This window comes from Cuculus canorus, chromosome 2, assembly GCF_017976375.1.
Source record: "Cuculus canorus isolate bCucCan1 chromosome 2, bCucCan1.pri, whole genome shotgun sequence".
Lineage (NCBI taxonomy): Eukaryota > Metazoa > Chordata > Aves > Cuculiformes > Cuculidae > Cuculus > Cuculus canorus.
In genome coordinates this window covers 15,234,609-15,254,082 of record NC_071402.1, presented here as the reverse complement: position 1 = coordinate 15,254,082, position 19,474 = coordinate 15,234,609, and the positions used below count along the sequence as shown (strand labels likewise).

Genomic DNA, 19,474 nt, shown 5'->3' with positions numbered 1-19,474 from the left:
CCAGAGAGAGGGAACTTTCTGGTGCCACTGGAGGGACCACAGCTGTTGAGACCAAGCAGTGAACACTCTGAGCTAGCTGAGTCTACACAGCTGGGTCAAACATCACATTTGGACACATCAGAAACGTGGAGCACAGGGAATGGACCTTGCATTAGCAGACAAGAAAAAACAAAGCTCAGGAAGTAGTTTTTATTCAGCTTTTTATAACAAAATTCCAGGGATGCACACATCCACTTTCAGAGTTACGTTCGATTTACAGTTCTTTCCTCTCCCTGCTAACCCCACATTTGGCATGCTACCAATTCCAGTTTTTCATGCCTTACATCTGAGATTGATGCAATAAATGCTTTTTGTATAAAAGACCCTACAAATGTTAAGTTTAAAAAAAAAAAAAAGTATGAGAAATGTCTAATATTAAACTCTGGTTCCCCGACAAATGCAAACAGTCCTTTTTAGTGATTGCAAAACTTCGATTTCAGGCACTCCCACTTTACAACATCATGTTTTTTAACATAAAAATATCCTGCTTCATTGCTCTACAAGGAATAGTTTTCAAGCCACAATTTCTATGTGCAGTTATTTGCCAAAACAAAGCTCTAAAAAAAATAACCTTATTACAAAGCTTTAGAAATTCTTTTTAAAAAACAAAGGTGAATCTTCTGTAAGACATTAATTTTTCCTCAGCTACGTTCTAATGGCAGTCTTCTTGACTCCAAGCATAGCTACAGACACAAAGGGAAAAGGAGATCGGTAAGGGAAGATGGGTGAAGGAAGGTGGGCATGGCCTGCTGACACTAGGGTTTCTTAGAAAAAGCCACTGCCCTCACAATCAGCTGAGCAGAAAACAAAACTCGTTCAAGAAGCTTAAACTACAGAACACTACAATATTCATTGGCGACAACTTTCCCAAGAAGGCAGGAAGAAGCAGTCACTGTTACTCCATTCAGTCTTCTCAGTTCTTAAAAAAAGACTTGTTATGAGACGGGTCTTCTAGAATTATAAACTTTAACACCATTCTGCATTGAGGAGCGAGCATATTTTGTCAGAAGAGCACCAACAGTCTGTTTCTCTGCACATAAGTCTCTATAGAGGAAATAAAGCAGATGACATTGGCATTAAAGAGATTCTCATGCAAAACAAATCAATGAAATATTTGTAAATATAGCAATAAACTGGATTGAGGTATTGGGAGAGAAAAAAAAACCCCAAACTACAGTAACTGTCACATAATGCTTTTAATTACCTAAAGTTTAGAACTTGGCTTGACATTTAAGCAACAGGCAAAACTACATTATTTTATAAATTATTATATAGGATGAGAGGGAATGGCCTCAAGTTGTGCCAGGGGAGATTTAGATTGGATATTAGGAAAAATTTCTTCACCAAAAGTGTTGTCAAACATTGGAGCACGATGCCTAAGTAAAGTGGTTGAGTCACCATCCCTGGAGGTATTTAAAAGAGGTGTGGATGTGGCAGGTAGGGACATGGCTTAGTGGTGGAGTTGCCAGTGTTAAGTTTACAGTTGGACTCGATGATCTTAAAGGTCTTTTCAAACCTAAATGATTCTATGATTTACCTCAGAAACAAAGGTGGTTTTTTTTTTAGGGGAGTTGTTTGGTTTTAATTATTTCTGTTCTCTAAAGGGTTTTCAGTCTAGCAAAACAGTTATCTTTCATCTACTTAGTAATATTACAGCAAATTTAGAACCACTCAATGGTTTGATACTGTTACTTCTAAGTTATGATCTGTATCTGCTCAGGTGTATCCTGGCTGGCTGGGCTTTCCAGATAACACTATAGTGTGAGTGTTGAACACCAGAAGAAAAAAAGCTGCAGCACAGGAAGCACTGTTACTCAATAGTTCTTGAGTTGTAAATATGGAGACTGATTATAAGAGTCAGGAGTTAAGTCTGTTTCAATCAAATAAGACAGATTTACCACCTGTGTAACTTCAGCAGGAAGGAACTCTCTACATGAGTTTAAATCTAACAAATATAACTACAGTTCCCAGGGGTGGGGATCCTAATCGTATAGAATTTGTATTCATTTAAAATGGGAAGCATAGTATTAGAGGCAATCATAGCTGACAAGAAGGCAGCTGTGCAAAATGGGAAGAATATAACACTAACTATATTTCAATAGAAAGAAATATATCCTTACTCTATATAAGGAGTAATATCCACTTCTGTCCACTTATCCCGTATACTGAATAAGCTGTTGAATCTTTCCTGATTGTCTTCAGGTAAGTCTTCTACTTTCAGCAGAGAGATAGTCTCTGGTCTTGAGCTCTTATCCACAAGAGCCAAGCCCTGCAGATCAGAGAGAAAATGTTAAGTAAACCTCAAACAACTAAGCTTCCTTTTTTCTGGCAATAATCCATACAAGTTGCCTGTTGCACATCCAAAGCATTCTAGAACTGCACAGCTAGAGGCAAAGTGAAAAAGTATCATAAGGCGTTTACAGGCAGTATTTATCGTTTCCCTCATGACAAAAAGGGAGGGGGAAATTCATTGAGCTCCAACATCTCTTTCTATGCCTCCCTGGAGCAAAACGATTTCCATACTTCTTGCTACTCTACTGATTGTCACTACAATCTGCTCAACAGCAGCTTCAGCTTCTGTTCTAGTTACATTTAAAAGTATTAACTGTACAGCTGCAGCCCTTCTTTAAAGAGTGAAACGTGCCAACTGTTGTGGTTTAAATTCAGCCAGCAACTAAGCACCACACAGCTACTTGTTCACTGCCCCTGCTCCCACAGTGGGATTGGGGAGAGAATCAGAAGAGGAAAAATGAGAAAACTCACAGGCTCAGATAAGAACAGTTTAATAATTGAAATATAATATAATCATTGTAATGAAAAGGCAAATTGCAATGACAGAGAGAAATAAAACCCAAGGAAGACAGGTGATGCAAATTAAATACAAATGCTCACCACCAATCAGCTAATGCCCAGCCTGTGCCCGAGCAGCAGCTGCCCACCCCAGCCAACTCCCCTCAAGACACAGACTTAGAGAAACCTGAATTGTCATGGTTCCCGACTACTGATACTCACAGATGAAGTCAATACCCATTAATTGATAAAGTCTACATATGACAAAAGTCAGTTAACAGTCTATTCACCAAAGGATCTGTATTTGTTAACATTTTTACCTTAAGCTGATCAAGCCTTGTTGTCATCCCTTCAGGGACACTTTGTTGCCAGACTTCTTGAAAATCTGATAGATTGAATTTAACTGCATTTTGCAAAAGCATTTGTCCTAAAGCTCTGCATATTTTATCTTCACGCATTTCAAAGTAAACTTCCCCTGCCAAGAAATAAAACAACAGGTTGCGTTGGGTTCTTGCTTTTTGATAGAAGAACAGAGTATATTTCCCTTCTGTTCTACAGTCTTCTACATAGCAACTATCCTCTTTTTTCGTTTCCACAGGGAGTAACCTGACTTGGTATTACTTTGTATAAATGATAACACCTTCTCATTCTGAAGAACAAATTAAGCAGAATATTACACGTGTGTACAGCACTGTTTGAGCTACAGTATTCACATTAGAAAATGTATTTGCCTCCCATCTTTTTACTTTTCACAGTAACACTGTTTCTCACACAGATTTCGTTCCTATTTCTGAATTACTTGTATTAAAAGTGTTTGCTGTCTGTGGTTAACAATTAAACAAAACTTTCACTTCCTCAGTCATCCTTATAATACGGCATTATGAAGGGAATAATGAGAATTTATTTTCTTTCACACTGACTTGCCTAAAATTTTCTGAACACCATCAGGTGCAAACATTTCCATCTACTTTTTAGTCATCTGGACTTCCTGCAATTCAAACTTGTTCCTTCTCTAATCTGCCTAAATACATGGAGAAGACAATCTGTGTCACTCTAACTACTTCCCTGCATTCTTTAAGGTTATGTGCAACACCTGCTTCAGCCAAAGGTGAGATGAAAGCAACTGTAGGGAAGAATTCAGATTGAGAATAAGGCACTAAAATATTCTGTCTATAAGCAAGGCAGGCAATGGAGATTTAATCAATGGATCCTGTGGTGCAGTTCAAGGGACCAAAGGCAGATGTCTACTTCAGGCAAACTGAATTCAATATCTACAAGCCATTGACTATTCACAACAGCACAATTAATTGCTTAAACATTTGAGACCTCCTAGGTTGTCTAAAGAAAGATTGCATCTAAATTTTACTAGTGATCTGTCTTTACTTATAAAATTATGGCTTGTAGATACCTAGTAAATCACTTCAGGTACCTCTGATAATTCTTGATTTTACCTAGTGTCTTGTACGGTATAATATTCCTTCTTCCCATGAAACTAACAGTTTTACTGATTTCTAGCTCACTGTTTGCTGCCTCCTTTTACTGGCATTGTAGCAAATCCATTTGTTTGGGCCACCCTCACAAAATCTGCATTTATTCATGAATAACTATTTGCTTTATGCAAAATTAAAATACATGTGTTTTCCCAAATTTACCTTCTTCGATATACTTCCTTCCATAGCTTAAAAGGATATGTTCGATCATCTCTCTGAAAAAAACCAAAATCAGAAGTCAAGGTTTAGAACTGTTCATTAGGACATTACAGAAACAGTTATCAAGAAGAAGATGAAGGAACAAGTGAAGTAAAAAAAAAATCAAGGAGAATGGAAGATGGGACACAACTTCGTGGCTAAAATGAACAAATTGATAAAAACATAGAAGTAAACTTAAAAGAGGATAGAAAAGGACAAAAAGGGTAGGTGATAGTTAATTCAGTATTCAATCCCCAAAAGTCTCTTCCACATTCTAGTTATAACTAGCAAAGACTAAAAGGCACAAGGAAAATAAGAGAAAAACTCTTGCAATGTCACTTCTTTCCAATGTGAAGTGACACAAGTCACAGATTTGGCAGGTAGTTATCCCTTACCGACTGACTAGCAGACCTTTTGGTAGACCTCTGGCATAAAATTAGAGCCTAACTGCAGACCCTAATACTAAAGTAAGATTTCTTTTCGAGCCAAAAGCCAAATAAATGGAAAATAATACATACTGTAAATGTAAGACTTTGTTTGAATGGTAATGTGAAATTATTTCATTACTCTAAATGGCAGTACAATAGGCTTGACTCTTAAGAGCAGAATTCAGTATTATGACAAAAAAAGATACCACCAACTCAGACATTATGCAAGAAGCAAATTAATCATTTTTGGCTAGGTCTAGCTTCAGAACAAGTCTTTCAAGTTGGTCAGCAATTTACAGCTTAAGTAAATGCTACTTCCATCATTTACAATTCAGCAGTAATGTTCCTACTGCTGAATCAATGGAAATATTACCAATAGATGCTAACGAACAGACAAACCTGTCTGTCTAAAACACTAATGCCCTTGTATATTTTATAGCCAAAGAAAATATCTTGTTAACACCATGTGGTTTACAACATAGTAACTGGAATATAGAGTTATAAGACTATAATTCTAATAAATAATTAATAACAATTGCAATTAGTAATAGTTAGTAATAATTGTAAACAACTGTAAGTACTAAAAGTAACTTACTTGGGTTCTAGAGGTCCAAGTTCCTCAAGGCAGGTACATAAAGAAACCTTACTCAAAGACCAGGACTCTGAGTCTATTAGCTGAATCACATGATTCAAGAGTTTAATCTGGTAATCAAATTCTAGAATTCTCCAATAGCCTGCCAAATAGAAAACCACAAAACAGCGTTAGAAGGAAAACACCTTCATTCTATTCCCCTGAAGATATATTACAGGAATCTGGACATACAGGTCACAACTTTACAAGGTACAGTAACACACTTCTGTTGTTTTCAGGATTAAAACTGAGAACAAGAATAGAATAGTAAGAGCAAATATAGAATCGTAGTATAGTTAGGGTTGGAAGAGACCTTAAAAGATCATCCAGTTCCAACCACCTTGCCACGGGCAGGGACATCCCACTAAATCAGGCTGCCCAAGGCCCCATCCAACCTGGCCTTGAACACCTCCGGGGATGGGGCATCCACAGCTTCCTTGGACAATCTGTTCTAATGCCTCACTACTTTCATAGTGGAGAAATTCTTCCTAATGTCTCGTCTAAATGTGCCCCTCTCCAGTTTGTACCCGTTGCCCCTGGCCCTATCACCACAAGCCTTTATGAATAGCCCCTCTTCAGCTTTCCTGTAAGCCCCCTTCAGGTACTGGAAGGTCGCTATAAGATCTCATCTGAGCCTTCTCTTCTCCAGGCTGAACAAGCCCAACTCTCTCAGCCTGTCCTCATAGGAAAGGTGCTCCAGCCTTCCAATCATCTTTGTAGCCCTCCTCTGGATCTGTTCCAACAGCTCCATACCCTTCTTATATTGATAATTCCAGAACTGGACACAGGATTCCAGATGAGGTCTCACAAGAGAGGAGTAGAGGAGCAGAATCTCTTCCCTCAACCTGCTGGCCACGCTTCTTTTGATGCAGCCCAGGATACAGTTGGCCTTCTGGGCTGTGAGCGCACATTGCTGGCTCATGTTGAGCTTCTCATCGACCAGCACCCCCAAGTCCTTCTCTGCAGGGCTGCTCTCAAGCACACCATCCCCCATTGTGTACTGAAAATGGGGATTGCTCAACCCAGGTGCAGGACCTTACACTTAGCCTTGTTGAACCTAATGAGGTTCTCAGAGGCCCACTTCTCAAATCTGTCCAGGTCCCTCTGGATGACATCCTGTCCTTCCGGTGTGGCGACTACACCACTCAGCTTGATGTCATCCACAAACTTGCTGAAGGTGCACTCAATCTCACTGTCAATATCACTGATAAATGTATTAAACAGCACCAGTCCCAGTATGGACCCCTGAGGGACACCACTTGTCACTGATCTCCATCTGGACTTTGAGCCATTGACCACTACTCTTTGAATATGACCATCCAATCAGTTTCTTACCCACTGCACTGTCCACCCATTGAATCCATATCTCTCCAATTTAGAGAGAAGGATGTTGCGGGGGACCATGTCAAAGGCTTTAAATATATAACGGAGAAAGAAATGAAATCATATAAATTATTTGTAACTGTTTATGTAGATTAACTGCCATAGATGCAAAGACACTACAAATCCCATGAATCAGACCTGGAAAAACTAATAATTCAGAGACAAAACTGCATGAACAGAACTGCACTGGCTCTGAAACATGGAAATTCAGGTTCAGTCAAGTCCACAGAAATGCAGATGTGACAAAGCACAGATCTGGTGCAACAGTGCTATGCAGCTGTAAATAACAAGGAAAGTAATGTGTGACATCCTCACCTACTTAATGGGTTGGTATACAGAAGACAGAGCGGAAGTCTTCCCAGTGGTGCTCAGGGATGGGACAGGAAGTAAAAAGCACAAGTTGCAACAGGCAAAATCTCAGGTGGTTATTAGGAGAATTTTTTCACCTTGTAGACAGTCAAAGACTGGAACAGTTTGGGCAGAGGTTGTGCAATCTCAGTCCTTGGAAATGCAAAGAACTTGACCAGCCAGCTCCAAGTTGTGCCTGTTCTAAAGCAGGGATTTGGATCTGATACCCTCCAGAGCTCAGTTCTGCCCTATATTATTCCATGACTTTAGGACTGCTGTTGCCTGGCATCCAGGTGAGGGTTTGGGCTCAGTCAAGTACAGGACGAATAGGACCTGTCACCACTTGCTCCAGCCTTGCCTCACACGGTAGGAAGACATTTGAGATAAAGCCAGTCTGGGAGGAAGGAAGGACTATGAAAAGGGGCTGGAGTTACCTAAGAATCAGCTAGATTTTGCTTCTAGAACTGCAGAATGCAGTACCCACTCATCCATGAAGACAGCAACCAGCCAAAAAAATATTCATGCTACAAGTGGGATACTCTGATACCAGTGTTTGTAGAAGCAAGGAAGGAATTACCCTGGAAAAAGCTGGACTGGCTGATGGCTGCTCAGTTTTGATCAGTTTCATAGGAGCAGAGGATATAGGAAATATGGAAGCAGATCTTAGTACTTTGAAGTAACTTGCGCCTTGAAAGATGAGGATGTGGAATGGGCCTTAGAAAAAGAAGACAGATATTTTTGGGGAAAAAAAATCAGTTATTTCTTTGTAGATAGTAACATTCTTTAGAGACAAATACCTTCTATTTTGCAGGCATCTATATACTGCAAGTGGTGCAGTATTTCTTCTTCACTTGCTTGAATTAGACTTAACAAATCTTCTGTAGTATACTGCAACAATGGAAAAAAAGAGGGACATAAACCAGGTTAACATTACTCCTCCCGTGCTTCAGCAAGTATGCTAAATGCATCATAAGATATAATGAAAAAAAGATTTAGAAGAGTGGTGTTTTTTTTTCCTCACACTCTGAATTTTCTAATATTTACCACACTCTCCGAAACTTCTCCTAAACTTAACATTTCCCCCAAAGGTTATTCAATATAAAAAATAGATTTACTACCAAGAAGTTTTTGTGCCATGCATAAGTAATACACCTGCATTCCCAGCATGTCAAACTAGCACAAGCAGGCATCGTAAGTAAAGTATCACAGCAAGAATGAAAAGTGAATGTGTTCTTTCTTTCCTAAATCACATATTTTGATCTATGAGATTCAAATAAAAGGCAAATTAAAATAATTTATCGCTTTTGGATAAGTCAGATGTCAGAACTCCAGCTTAGTACCTCTGCTGAGGAGAAGCCTCCTCCGCCATGACCACAACAGTTATGTGCTGTGTTTTGATGCCTGCAACCCAATTAGCAGACATGTAGCACAGACCCAGCAACAGTACACACAGCTTCTTGCAGAATGGTTACTGAGAGACATGTGAGTGTGCTGTGGATACTGTGCTAGATTTGGGAGATGTGAACAGAAGTATCCTGAGAAGTGAAGTAAAGAAAAGGAACACTAGACTCTTGTAAATGCATAGGAAATAGGGCTTTATCAATTCCTTTATTCACCTTACAGCCTTTTTAATCATTCTAATATTAAAGTTTTGTCAACTACAGTGTAAGAATATTTCCTATCAGAAAAGAAGAATATTGGATTAAGTACTTGAGATCTATTAAACTATGAGAACACAAATGGAACAAAGCAACGCTAAATTTTCAACATCCACATGTTAAAAAAGCATTTAATAAATGCAGAAATGTCTCCTCTTCCTGTAATGCCATTCCTATTAGACGGTATGTTGAAACCTCATTAGGCTAAGCAGCACTAACTCACATCAGTATTTCAGCAAGGTATGACCATATTATACAGTACTTTAAAAAAAAACACTACTAGCAATTCAGAGCAAATATATCTCCAGATCAATATGCAAGTGTATTTGCGAGTTAGATATTGCCATTCAGATAAGATGCCTCACAACTTGGTATTACTTCCCCCTCCAGGGCCTGGCTAGCAGCTTTTTTAAGCTTTTTTAGGAAATCACTGGTTGCAGCTCTGATGCTTTTATCAGCTGCATCACCCCTGCAAACATAAAATGGAATGGTTTGACCTGCATCATGCCTATACCTGCAATTTCCAGTGAAGGATAAGAAACATATATCAACTCAGACACATCCAAGTATTTGAGTATGACTTGCCATCTTGCTGTAAAAGCTAGAATTTTAATTGAGTGCATCCTGAGCAAGCTGTGTACTACCTTGTATCTATGTTTCCTGTAGTTTGCTAAATCACATCATTATGCATCATGCTTCCTTACAGTTCCTTACAGTGCTACAGTTCCTTATGGTTCCTTTCCTGTAGTTCTATGTATGATAAAGTACAAACAACTACAAACATGAGAAGTTTACAGCAAGCCACCAAACCATAGTAACTTGTTTTTATGCAGATTAAAGCTGGCTTATTTGCTGCCAGTACCCAATAAGCACTAAGTGTAAGCAAACAACACAGCAAAAATTGTTACTGCAAGCATATTGTTTGGGACTCTAATGAGAATTAGTCCTATAGGAGAGAGAGGTTTCCCATGAAGACCTTTCAGATTCAAGTTCCACCAGTAGCATACCTAAGATTTGTCTACACTTACCAGTTATATCTAGTTTTTCTCCAGTAAGCCAATACATGAAACATTCTCTTTCAAAATAAATGGAGATCAGTCCTCAAATTAGGCACTAATTTTTGGGGAGACTTATATTTTTATAAAAATAATCAATATTATCAGTAAATACTATTGCATATGATACCTTTTTGTGTTGATAGCCCCTGTCAATGCTTAGAATTTCTGGATAAATTACGCCCTTTCCATTCAGCCATTCCTTATTTTATGCTGAAAATAAGGAATTTCTATGCCTTCTATGCCAATGTAACAGTAAGAAGGAAAAATGAAAGGGAAAAAAAGGCAACACTAGAGGAAAGACTCTGAAACTTCTCATAAATTAGACTCTTAATCATCCAGAGAGAGTCAGTATTTCTCTTCAAAGCAGAAAAGTAACATCTGTGTTTGTACATGCAAGCACACACAAGCAGTTTGTTAGTATGAGCTTCAACCAAGCCTCAGTGTAAAACACTTTGGAGCAATCATTTCTGGTTTTTGAAGTCAAAAGGAAAACCAACCAAACACGAAACTCCAAGATTCTTATGCACCTTTTATATGAGATCACATGCTACACAGTCCAGGTCTCTGCATTACTAATTAGATCCTCAATTGGATTTCCTGAAAATATAAAGCAGTAGCAGGACAAAGTTTTATTTGCGTTTTCCCTTCTGGTAGTGCCAGTCTCATTCTCTGCCTTATATCAGCCTCGTCATACTCTGCAACTCCCTTCTACTTGTCATCATAAATTACTGATTGGCAAGTGACCTGTAGGTGGGTGTCCTATGACCTTATACTTAGCTCACACATGACATGTCCAACATGACAGCTTCAAAGGAGGAGGAAAGCCTACATTACACCTTACGAGTCCTATAACTCTCATGGAATTTACAAAAGATTCTGAAGACTGTCTTCAAGAAACTACCCACCTGTGGTGTCCTTCCTTTTCTTTTTTACTAAAAAAAAAGTTGCTTACCTGCTACTCAGTAGAAATATTAATAATTACCAAGTTGTTGAGAATCGTAGGCTTAAAAAATTAACTAAAAGTAGCACTGTGAAACATGGGAGCAAAGGCATTTTTCTGGTTAAGAATGTATCTGCTTCAATTTGCCCATTACTATTACAAGCAAGTAATTTATGTAGCTGATTTACCTTTGAAAATGTCGAAGTCTGATCTTTCTGACTATCTGGCCCTTCATATGGATCTTCCATTAAAAGCTTCCTCAGTTTCTTCAGTTTAGGCCGACATCTCCTTAACTCCCAATAGTTATTGGAGAAGCCAGCAATCTACAGAAAAAAAAAACAGTGACTCTTATAACATTTTAATCTAACATTTGAATTCAAAGAAGCTTAACAAAAATTATCAGCAAAAAGTGTTAATCTGGTTGCTGAAAACAAGAATTTATTAATATGCTAATTAAAGATGAAACAATCATTGTAATATTATCAATAAAAAAATTTACCACAGGCAACAAAGAATAAAAATCCACTGTAGGTTGATAAAAATATGTTCATCGTGCATATGACAAAGGGAACAACTCATCTCTACATGCAAACGGCAGAATATCATGGGGTATATCCCTGCACAATCCTCATCAATATTTGTTTTTCTCTTAACACTAAGTTATATTACTGCCATAAAACCCCTCCTGTATTATCCTGTTTTCATTTTCCCCACTTCTTCCCATGCTCGGGATCTATTTCACTTCACGGTCTTTTCACACCTTAATGAATCACCATATCACCCAGGTCAAGTAAAAGACATTAATGAGACAGGACACTACACTTACACACAACTAATAAAACACCTCCCTTCCTCTAATTCAACACACAAATTTAAAGCGTGCCAACAGGAAGCTCAGGTATAATTGATTCAACAACACTAATCTAATAAAACTTTACTTTCATGGCGTACAGCTTGGACTTCCTAGAAGGTTCTTCTAAGAGGACAGAATATCAGGGGCCTTTCAGCATTGTTTCTGCCATTTACCAAACCAACTGAAGTGGGTACAGAATGGCAGAGGCAGAACAGGCTCTAGGTTCTTAAGTCCTGACCCAACCACTAGCCCCGTCTAAAAAAACCTTCATGAAACAGCCTCCCAATGGTATTTTAAAACACTCTAAATGCTTTATCACACTACTTTTTTTTTTTTTTTTTTTCAAGGATATTCATTAAAAATAACCCAAAACCTGAAAATAATGTCCCATTTAAATCACCTATAAGCAAGACACCTATATGTATAAGTCCTATCTAAAATCTAACATAGAGAAAGCCCTCAGTATTTTAACTATTCTGTAAGTGCTTGCCATAAAATTCAGGTTAATACTAATTTCCTGATAAAATTCTAAGCTTTTTTCCCCCCTCCATAACAAATAGCATTTACCCAAGTGTTAGATATTTTTTCCTGCCAAGTTCTTTTCTGAGCATTTTGGTAATAAACAAGAAGGTACTCTGCATAGAAAAGAAATAATTCTAATTTATAATCCTGGAGCTGGTCTGTGTGAGGTGAATAAAATGACAGAAGGTTTAGCCATACTAGCCTTGCAAGTGGTACAAATAGCAGGTCTGAGACTGCAGTAAAGCCTCAAAATACTGAGTGGCCATATTATTTTTTGCTATGTTTCACAATTTGCAGTGTCAATGTGCCATGTAATATTTTTGAAAACATTAAGAAAGCTCTTAGAAATAAAACTCTAAAAATAATTCCTAAGCAACTCACATGTATTGAGTTTGCGTGGCAAGCGTTCCGTAGTGGGAGGGGTACAGAGGTGGCTTCTGTGATAAGCTGCTAGAAGCTTCCCCCATGTCCAAGAGAGCCAGTACCAGCTGGCTCCAAGACAGACCCGCTGCTGGCCAAGGCTGAGCCAGGCAGCAACGGTGGTAGCGCCTGTGATAATGTCTTTAAAGAGGAGGGGAAAAAAGCTGCTGCACAACAGTAGTCAGAAGAGAGGAGTGAGAATGTGTGAGAGAAACAACCCTGCACACCCTAAGGTCAGTGAAGAAGAAGGGGGAGTAGGTGCCTCAGGCTCTGGAGAAGAGATTCCCCTGCAACCTGTGGTGTCCCCCTGTGGCCCATGGAGGTTAACAGTGGAGTGCTACCTCAGTTGCCAGCCTGGTGACACAAATGAGGCACCTCAAAGGACCAATGTTACTGTCCAGATAGACAGCTAGGAGGGGAGGTGAGAGCTGTTCATCAAGCTATGGGAATGTCTGTCCTGCTATCCAGGAGACAAATCTGACACTGGTCAGGCCTCCCAGCTGTGGCAAAGCCTGCTCTATCAGACTTGTGAATTTGCACCGGGTGGATGGCCAGGTCTGGGGTCAGCCCAGCACACATTGCCAGCGTGGCAGCACCAGCTACTTGACTGTTGTGTCACAGCCTGGTCCTCTCTGTGTCCTTGCTTGTGTACCGCTGCCCCAGTGCTGCTTCTGCAATATGCCGGTTGGAGAGGTAACAAAATTACATTTACTCTTGGCATTTCATAGGTGGTTTTGTGGTTGTTCTGGCGTCCTGCCTGTTCCAGCTCACACATCACATTTATATTATGTTGACAGGTGCGAATTCAGAGGACTAGTGAGATCACCAAACACAGCAACAAAAAGAATATGGAAGAATATTACTTTCTCATTAATCTACTTAAGTCTGAATTAACTTTTTCTATCAGCTGAACTACTGACTCCATGGAAGAAACGATGCTGTTTTGATTATTATGTTCATCTAAGGACAAGTAGGATTACTCCTCAATGATGTCATTATACCCATTACAGCAAGTAATGACCTAGTTATAATATTTACCTAACTATTTTTAGTAGAATTTTATTAACTATGCTTCAGAAGAGCAGAGAACAATGAACTCTTTAAACTGAGAACTCTAAACTCATTCACTTCAACAAATCATTGCAGATACTAGTTGAAAGGAAGTCACCTTTGAATATATTTCCGTATTTTAAAAATAACAGTCAGGCACGGGGAAAGCTCTCCTAAGAACAAATTTGCAAACAGCTTAACACTAGAAATTAGATTTTCTTTGAAAGCTTTTAATACTTACCAAAACTAATTACTATCCACTGAAAATAAATCAAAGTTTTAACTTCTCAGAAACAATAATTATCATACATTATGGATAAAATTACCTAAAGAAGGGCCCTAGAGCTACTTTGGACACCCTAAGGTATGGCGTGCCCCCTATGTATAAAGCATATTTATAAAGACATCCTCCTGAGGCTGCTTAATACACAAAGAACCTACAGAACACTCATGTCCTTCTGCAGTGCAGCTCATAGCTAGACCAATATTACAAGGCATCTAAGATGGCATTAGAAGCCTATGTTTAGGCAACTGAATCTCAGCCAGGTTTCACATATGCATCTTGGATAAAATACAGGATTGTAGAGAAAAAGAAAGTAGAGAATTAAAGCTAACAAACAAAAACCCAGAAGGACATACCTCTGAATGAATAATATTACAAGATGCTTGATCTGCATTCAGCTGTTCTGGAGTTTTGCAATCAGGAATAAACAGCAGCATATTTGAAGTGTCTGCTATTTTCATCTCATAAGTTTTATCTTTGCTGCACAACACTACTTGTTCATCCTTTTCACCACGGATTACTAGGCTGGAAAAAAATAGTGAAAAAATAAAGATGTATTTTTACCTCTATTTCAGGGTTAACATCTACTAAACTTATCTGATATCTTTTCCCATGTATACACTGGTAAGGAAGTTACAAACTGCAGTTCTATTTGCTAGCATAGTCACAGTAAATTAAACTACGAAGACATAATTGTCAATCTCAAATATCTTAACAGTATGCTTTTTCTTCTCCTTTTTGAGTTTTCCCACTCTGAAAGACTGTCATTAAAGCTTCTTATGCAGATCACAGTCGAACCACCTCCCCAGCCTATTCACCGCTCCCCCCAAACACTGACTGAGTGATGCTTAAAGCCTGAACCAGTTCAGTAATCTTAGAAATTAGATTACAACTAGCGTTGTTCTTTAATGAGGACTCAAACTGGCCCACTGTGAAACAAGAAAGACAAGAGAAACTGTGTGTATTGTGCAGCAACCTTCAGATAATTCCTTCTCAAAAACATACACATTTTCTTGCAAGTAATTCCAAGCAAGAAAGAAAACCACCTTCTAGAGCATTTCAGGACAAAGAATCAAAGCAACCTCTTCAGCTCACAGGCTTGATTTGAGATTCTCAGCAAGGACATGATAATATCAAAGCAGGACCACAAAAGGGGAACATTCACTTCCTCCCAGGCTACACTAAATTAAGTGCTCAGAATTCAATTTAATCAAACTGCTTTTCTTTCTTCCCAAAGCTTGCATGCATGAACAAAGCTCAGCTGTGCCCCAGGTACTCCTCTGATGACTCAAACCTCTAACCAATGACACTTCATCAATATTGTGCTGAGTATGGACAGGCTTAATAACATACATCTCTGAGGACACTTTTCTTTAGAAAGAGTTCTAAAATTGTACAATTTTAATTATACAACTGTTTCATTTTCATAGAATTATAGAATCACTAGGTTGGAAAAGACATTTGAGATCATCAAGTCCAACCATAACTCTCCACTACTAAACCATATTCCTGAGCACTTCATCTACTTGTCTTTCCAATACCTCCAGGGATGGTGACTCAACCACCTTCCTGGGCAGTGGGCAGCCCGATAACCCTTTTGGTGAAGAAATTTTTCCTGATGTCTAATCGGAACCTCCTCTGGTGCAACTTGAGACCATTCCCTCTCATCCTATCACCTATCAGTTGGGTGAAGAGACCAACACCCACCTCTCTACAGCCTCCTTTCAGATAGCTGTAGACAGTGATAACATCTCCTCTCAGCCTCCTTTTCTCCAGGCTAAACAACCCCAGTTCCCTCAGCTGCTACTCATAAGACTTGTTCTCCAGACCCTTCACCACCTTCGCTGCCTTCCTCTGTACAAGCTCCGGGACCTTGATGTCTTTCTTGTAGTGAGGGGCCCAGAACTAAACACAATATTTGAAGTGTGGTCTCACCTGAGTACAAGGGCACAATCCATTCCTGGTCCTGCTGGCCATGCTGTTTCTGATACAGACCAAAATGCCACTGGCTTTCTTCACCACCTGGGCATGCTGCTAGCTCATGTTCAGCCAGCCATCAATCAGCACTCCCAGGTCTTTCTCTTTCCAGCCACTCTTCCCCAAGCCTGTAGCGCTGCATGGGATTGTTGTGTCCCAAATGCAAGACTCTGCACTTGGCCTTGTTGAACATCATCCTGTCAGTCTCAGCTCACCAATCCAGCCTTTTCAGATGCCTCTGTAGAGCCTCCCTACCCTCAAACGGATCAATACTTCCAGTCCAGTTCTGGGCCCCCCAGTTTAAGAAGAGCAAGGAACTAGTGGAGAGAGTCCAGCACAGGCCACAAAGATGAACTATCAGGGAACTAGAGCATCTCTCTTATGAGGAAATGCTGAGTGAGCTCCACCTGTTTATCTTGGAGAACAGAAGACTGAGAGGGCATATTATCAATGCTTATAAATATCTAAAGGGCAGGTGTCAAGAGGATGGGGCCAGACTTCTCAGTGGTAGCCAGTGACAGGACAAGGGCAATGGGCACAAACGGGAACATGGGAAGTTTCACCTCAACATGAGGAAAAACTTCTTTACTGTGAGGGTGACAGAGCACCAGAACAGGCTGTCCACAGAGACTGTGGAGTCTCCTTCTTTGGAGATATTCAAAACGCATCTGGACGCACTCCTGTGTGGCCTGCTTTAGCAGGGGGGTTGGACTGGAGGATCTCCAGATGTCCCTTCCAACCCCTACCATTTTATGATTCTGTGAAGGGACAGTAGGATGGAACACCTCTCCTATGAAGAAAGGCTGAGCGATGGGTTTGTTCAGCCTGCAGAAGAGAAGGCTCTGGTGGTGCTAGCTTTTAACTTCCAAAGTAGCTGAGACAGCAATGTGCCCTTGTGGCCAAGGCGCTAAATGGTATCATGGGCTGCATTAAGTGTAGCCAGCAACTCGAGGAAGGTTCTACTCTGCCCTAATGAGGCTGCATCTGCAGATGCCACCCAGACACAGGCACCACCGCTCACCTTCCAGGGGGACAAGCTAACTTATTCCCACGCTCCAGAGGAGCACCCTATTCCCATTCCCACCCTCCAGGGGGGCACTCTATTCCCACTCCCATTCCCATCCCAGATGGCCAGGCCCAAAGAGTTGTGGTAAATGGAGTTAACTCCAGCTGGACAGTGGTCATAGGTGGTGTCCCCTTTGTTCAGTGCTGGGTTCAGTCCTGTTCAATATCTTTATCAATGACCTGGATGAAGGCATTGAGTGCACCCTTAGCAAGTTTGCAGATGACACTAAGCTGGGAGGACGTGTCATTCAACTTGAGGGTAGGGAGGCTCTCCAAAGGGATCTGAACAGGCTGGACTGATGGGCTGAGACCAATAGCATGAGGTTTCATAAGGCCAAATGCTGGGTCCTGGACTTGGAGCACAACAACCCTATGCAGTGCTACAGACTAGGGGAAGAATGGCTAGAAAGCTGCCTGGAGGAGAAGGACCTGGGAGTGTTGGTTGACAGCCAACTGAACATGAGCCAGCAGTGTGCCCAGGTACCCAAGAAGGCCAATGGCATCTTGGCTTGTATCAGAAACAGTGTTGCCAGCATCCAGGGAGGTTATTCTGCCCCTGTACTGGGCACTGGTGAGACCACACGTTGAATCCTGTGCTCAATTCTGGGCCCCTCACCACAAGAAGGATGTTGAGGCTCTGGAGTGTGTCCAGAGAAGAGCAAAGAAGCTGGTGAGGGGGCTGGAAAACAAGTCTTACAAGGAGCGCCTGAGGGAAATGTGGTTGTTTAGCCTTGAGGAGGCTAAGGGGGGATATTATTGCTCTCTACAACTACCTGAAAGGACGTTGTGGAGAGGAGGGTGCTAGCCTTTTCTCCCAAGTGTCAGGGGTTGGAACAAGGGGGAATGGCCTCAAGCTGCGCCAGGGGAGGTTCAGACTGGATATTAGGAAATAAAAATTCACAGAAAGGGTCATCGGGCACTGGCAGAGGCTGCCCAGGGAGCTGGTGGCGTCACCATCCCTGGAAGTATTTAAAAGACGGGTAGATGAGGTTGCTCAGGGACGTGGCTTAGTGGTTGTTAGGAATCGTTGGACTCGATCCAAGAGGTCTTTCCCAACCTGCTGATTCTATGATCCTCCAGGGGGCGCCCCACCCCATCCCGCCCTCCAGGGCCCGCGCGATCCTCTCTCCGCTACCTGCGCCCCGCCTCCAGCTCGGCGCAGAGCGCGGGCTCCAGCTGCAGGAGGCAGCACTCGCCGGCACCGGCCCGCGGGCCGAAGCTGAGGCAGTGAACGACGGGCAGCAGCTCCGCCGGGTTCAGCTTCGCCGTCTGCAGCGTAGCGTCCACCTCCGCGCGGCTCCTCATGGCGCCCGCCCGCCCCGAAACCCGCGCCGCGGCAGACCCCGCCCCCGCCCGGGGCGGTGCGGCGCGGGAGGAGGTGCGCGCGGGCGCCGACAGGGTTGATTCTTTGGTTGACCGCGAGGCGAGCGGATTCGGGCCGGGCAGTGGGGCGGGTGGCAACACCTCGGGGTTACACTGATCCGAGACAAACCTCCCGCTTTCTGTCCCAGGCTGGGCTGTTATCCTTCTTTATGTCAATAAAAAAGCCATAAAAATCCACTAAGCATCCTAAATAAAATGTATCTATAAAACATAGTTGGGCTCTGCCTGCTTGCAGAAGCTGTGAGGGAGGGTTTGAGCTAAAGCCCTGAAAGAGACTAGTAAAAAACACAGTCAAGCACCATTATTGCAATGGAATTTCCTTCCAGTGCTTAAACGAGGCTACAGGAAAGCTGGGGAGGGGCTTTTTACTAGGACATGTAGCAATGGGAAGAGGAGGAAAGGCTTAAATTGGAAGGGTGAAGATTTAGATTACACATTAGGATGAAATAGTGGATGTGGGTGGTGAGGCACTGGAACAGGTTGTCCAGGGACGTTGTGGATGTCCCATCACTGGAAGTGTTCAAGCATGGTGCCTTGAGCAGCCTGGTCCAGTGGCAGGTGTCCCTGCTCATGACACAGGAGTTGCAACTGGATCTCTAATGTTCCTTCTGACTCAAAACATTCTATGATGCCATAAAACCTCTCTTTATGCCAATAAAATGCCCTAAATAAAATTCATCTATGAAGTACAACAAAAGCAGGCCCAATACAGGAGTCCGAGCCCAGGTCTGACTGAGGCAGCACCCTCAGGGTGTTCCCTCAACAGCAGGGGATGAGAGGAAGGCTGACCCAGCTGCCAACACCAGGCAAGGCTGTGGGCAGGAAGGCACCCATGGGCATAACCCACCCCACAACAGCTGCGCAGACAGTCTGACTGAGGGGAGGCAGCCACTGGCTCTTGTCACCAAGTGACCCCGTCGGAAAGAGGTGGCACAGCACCCATGGGGGTGATGGACTA

The 19,474-nt window shown here is 41.5% G+C and overlaps 1 protein-coding gene across 1 annotated transcript; it reads right to left on the bottom strand.

Annotated features, from left to right (window-relative positions):
* Positions 1 to 183: 183 nt before the first annotated feature.
* DSCC1 (DNA replication and sister chromatid cohesion 1) lies at positions 184 to 18,472 on the bottom strand. The gene is made up of 9 exons (XM_054060648.1): positions 18,269 to 18,472; positions 14,448 to 14,616; positions 11,152 to 11,286; positions 8,105 to 8,195; positions 5,541 to 5,679; positions 4,482 to 4,534; positions 3,150 to 3,304; positions 2,160 to 2,308; positions 184 to 1,083 (listed from the first exon to the last, which is right to left on the bottom strand). The coding sequence occupies exons 1-9, from the start codon at positions 18,436 to 18,438 to the stop codon at positions 975 to 977; spliced, it is 1,170 nt and encodes a 389-aa protein (XP_053916623.1). The 5' UTR covers positions 18,439 to 18,472; the 3' UTR covers positions 184 to 974.
* Between the last annotated feature and the right edge of the window lie 1,002 nt (positions 18,473 to 19,474).

Bases quoted from the DNA above. Each gene is read 5' to 3' on its own strand.
- DSCC1 (XM_054060648.1), bottom strand. From the start codon at position 18,438: ATGAGGAGCCGCGCGGAGGTGGACGCTACGCTGCAGACGGCGAAGCTG. The intron at 14,617-18,268 runs GTAGCGGAGAGA...ATTTTTTTCCAG, and splicing joins GAGCTGGAGGCGGGGCGCAG to CCTAGTAATCCGTGGTGAAA. The intron at 3,305-4,481 runs GTAAATTTGGGA...ATTTCTTGGCAG, and splicing joins AAGGAAGTATATCGAAGAAG to GGGAAGTTTACTTTGAAATG.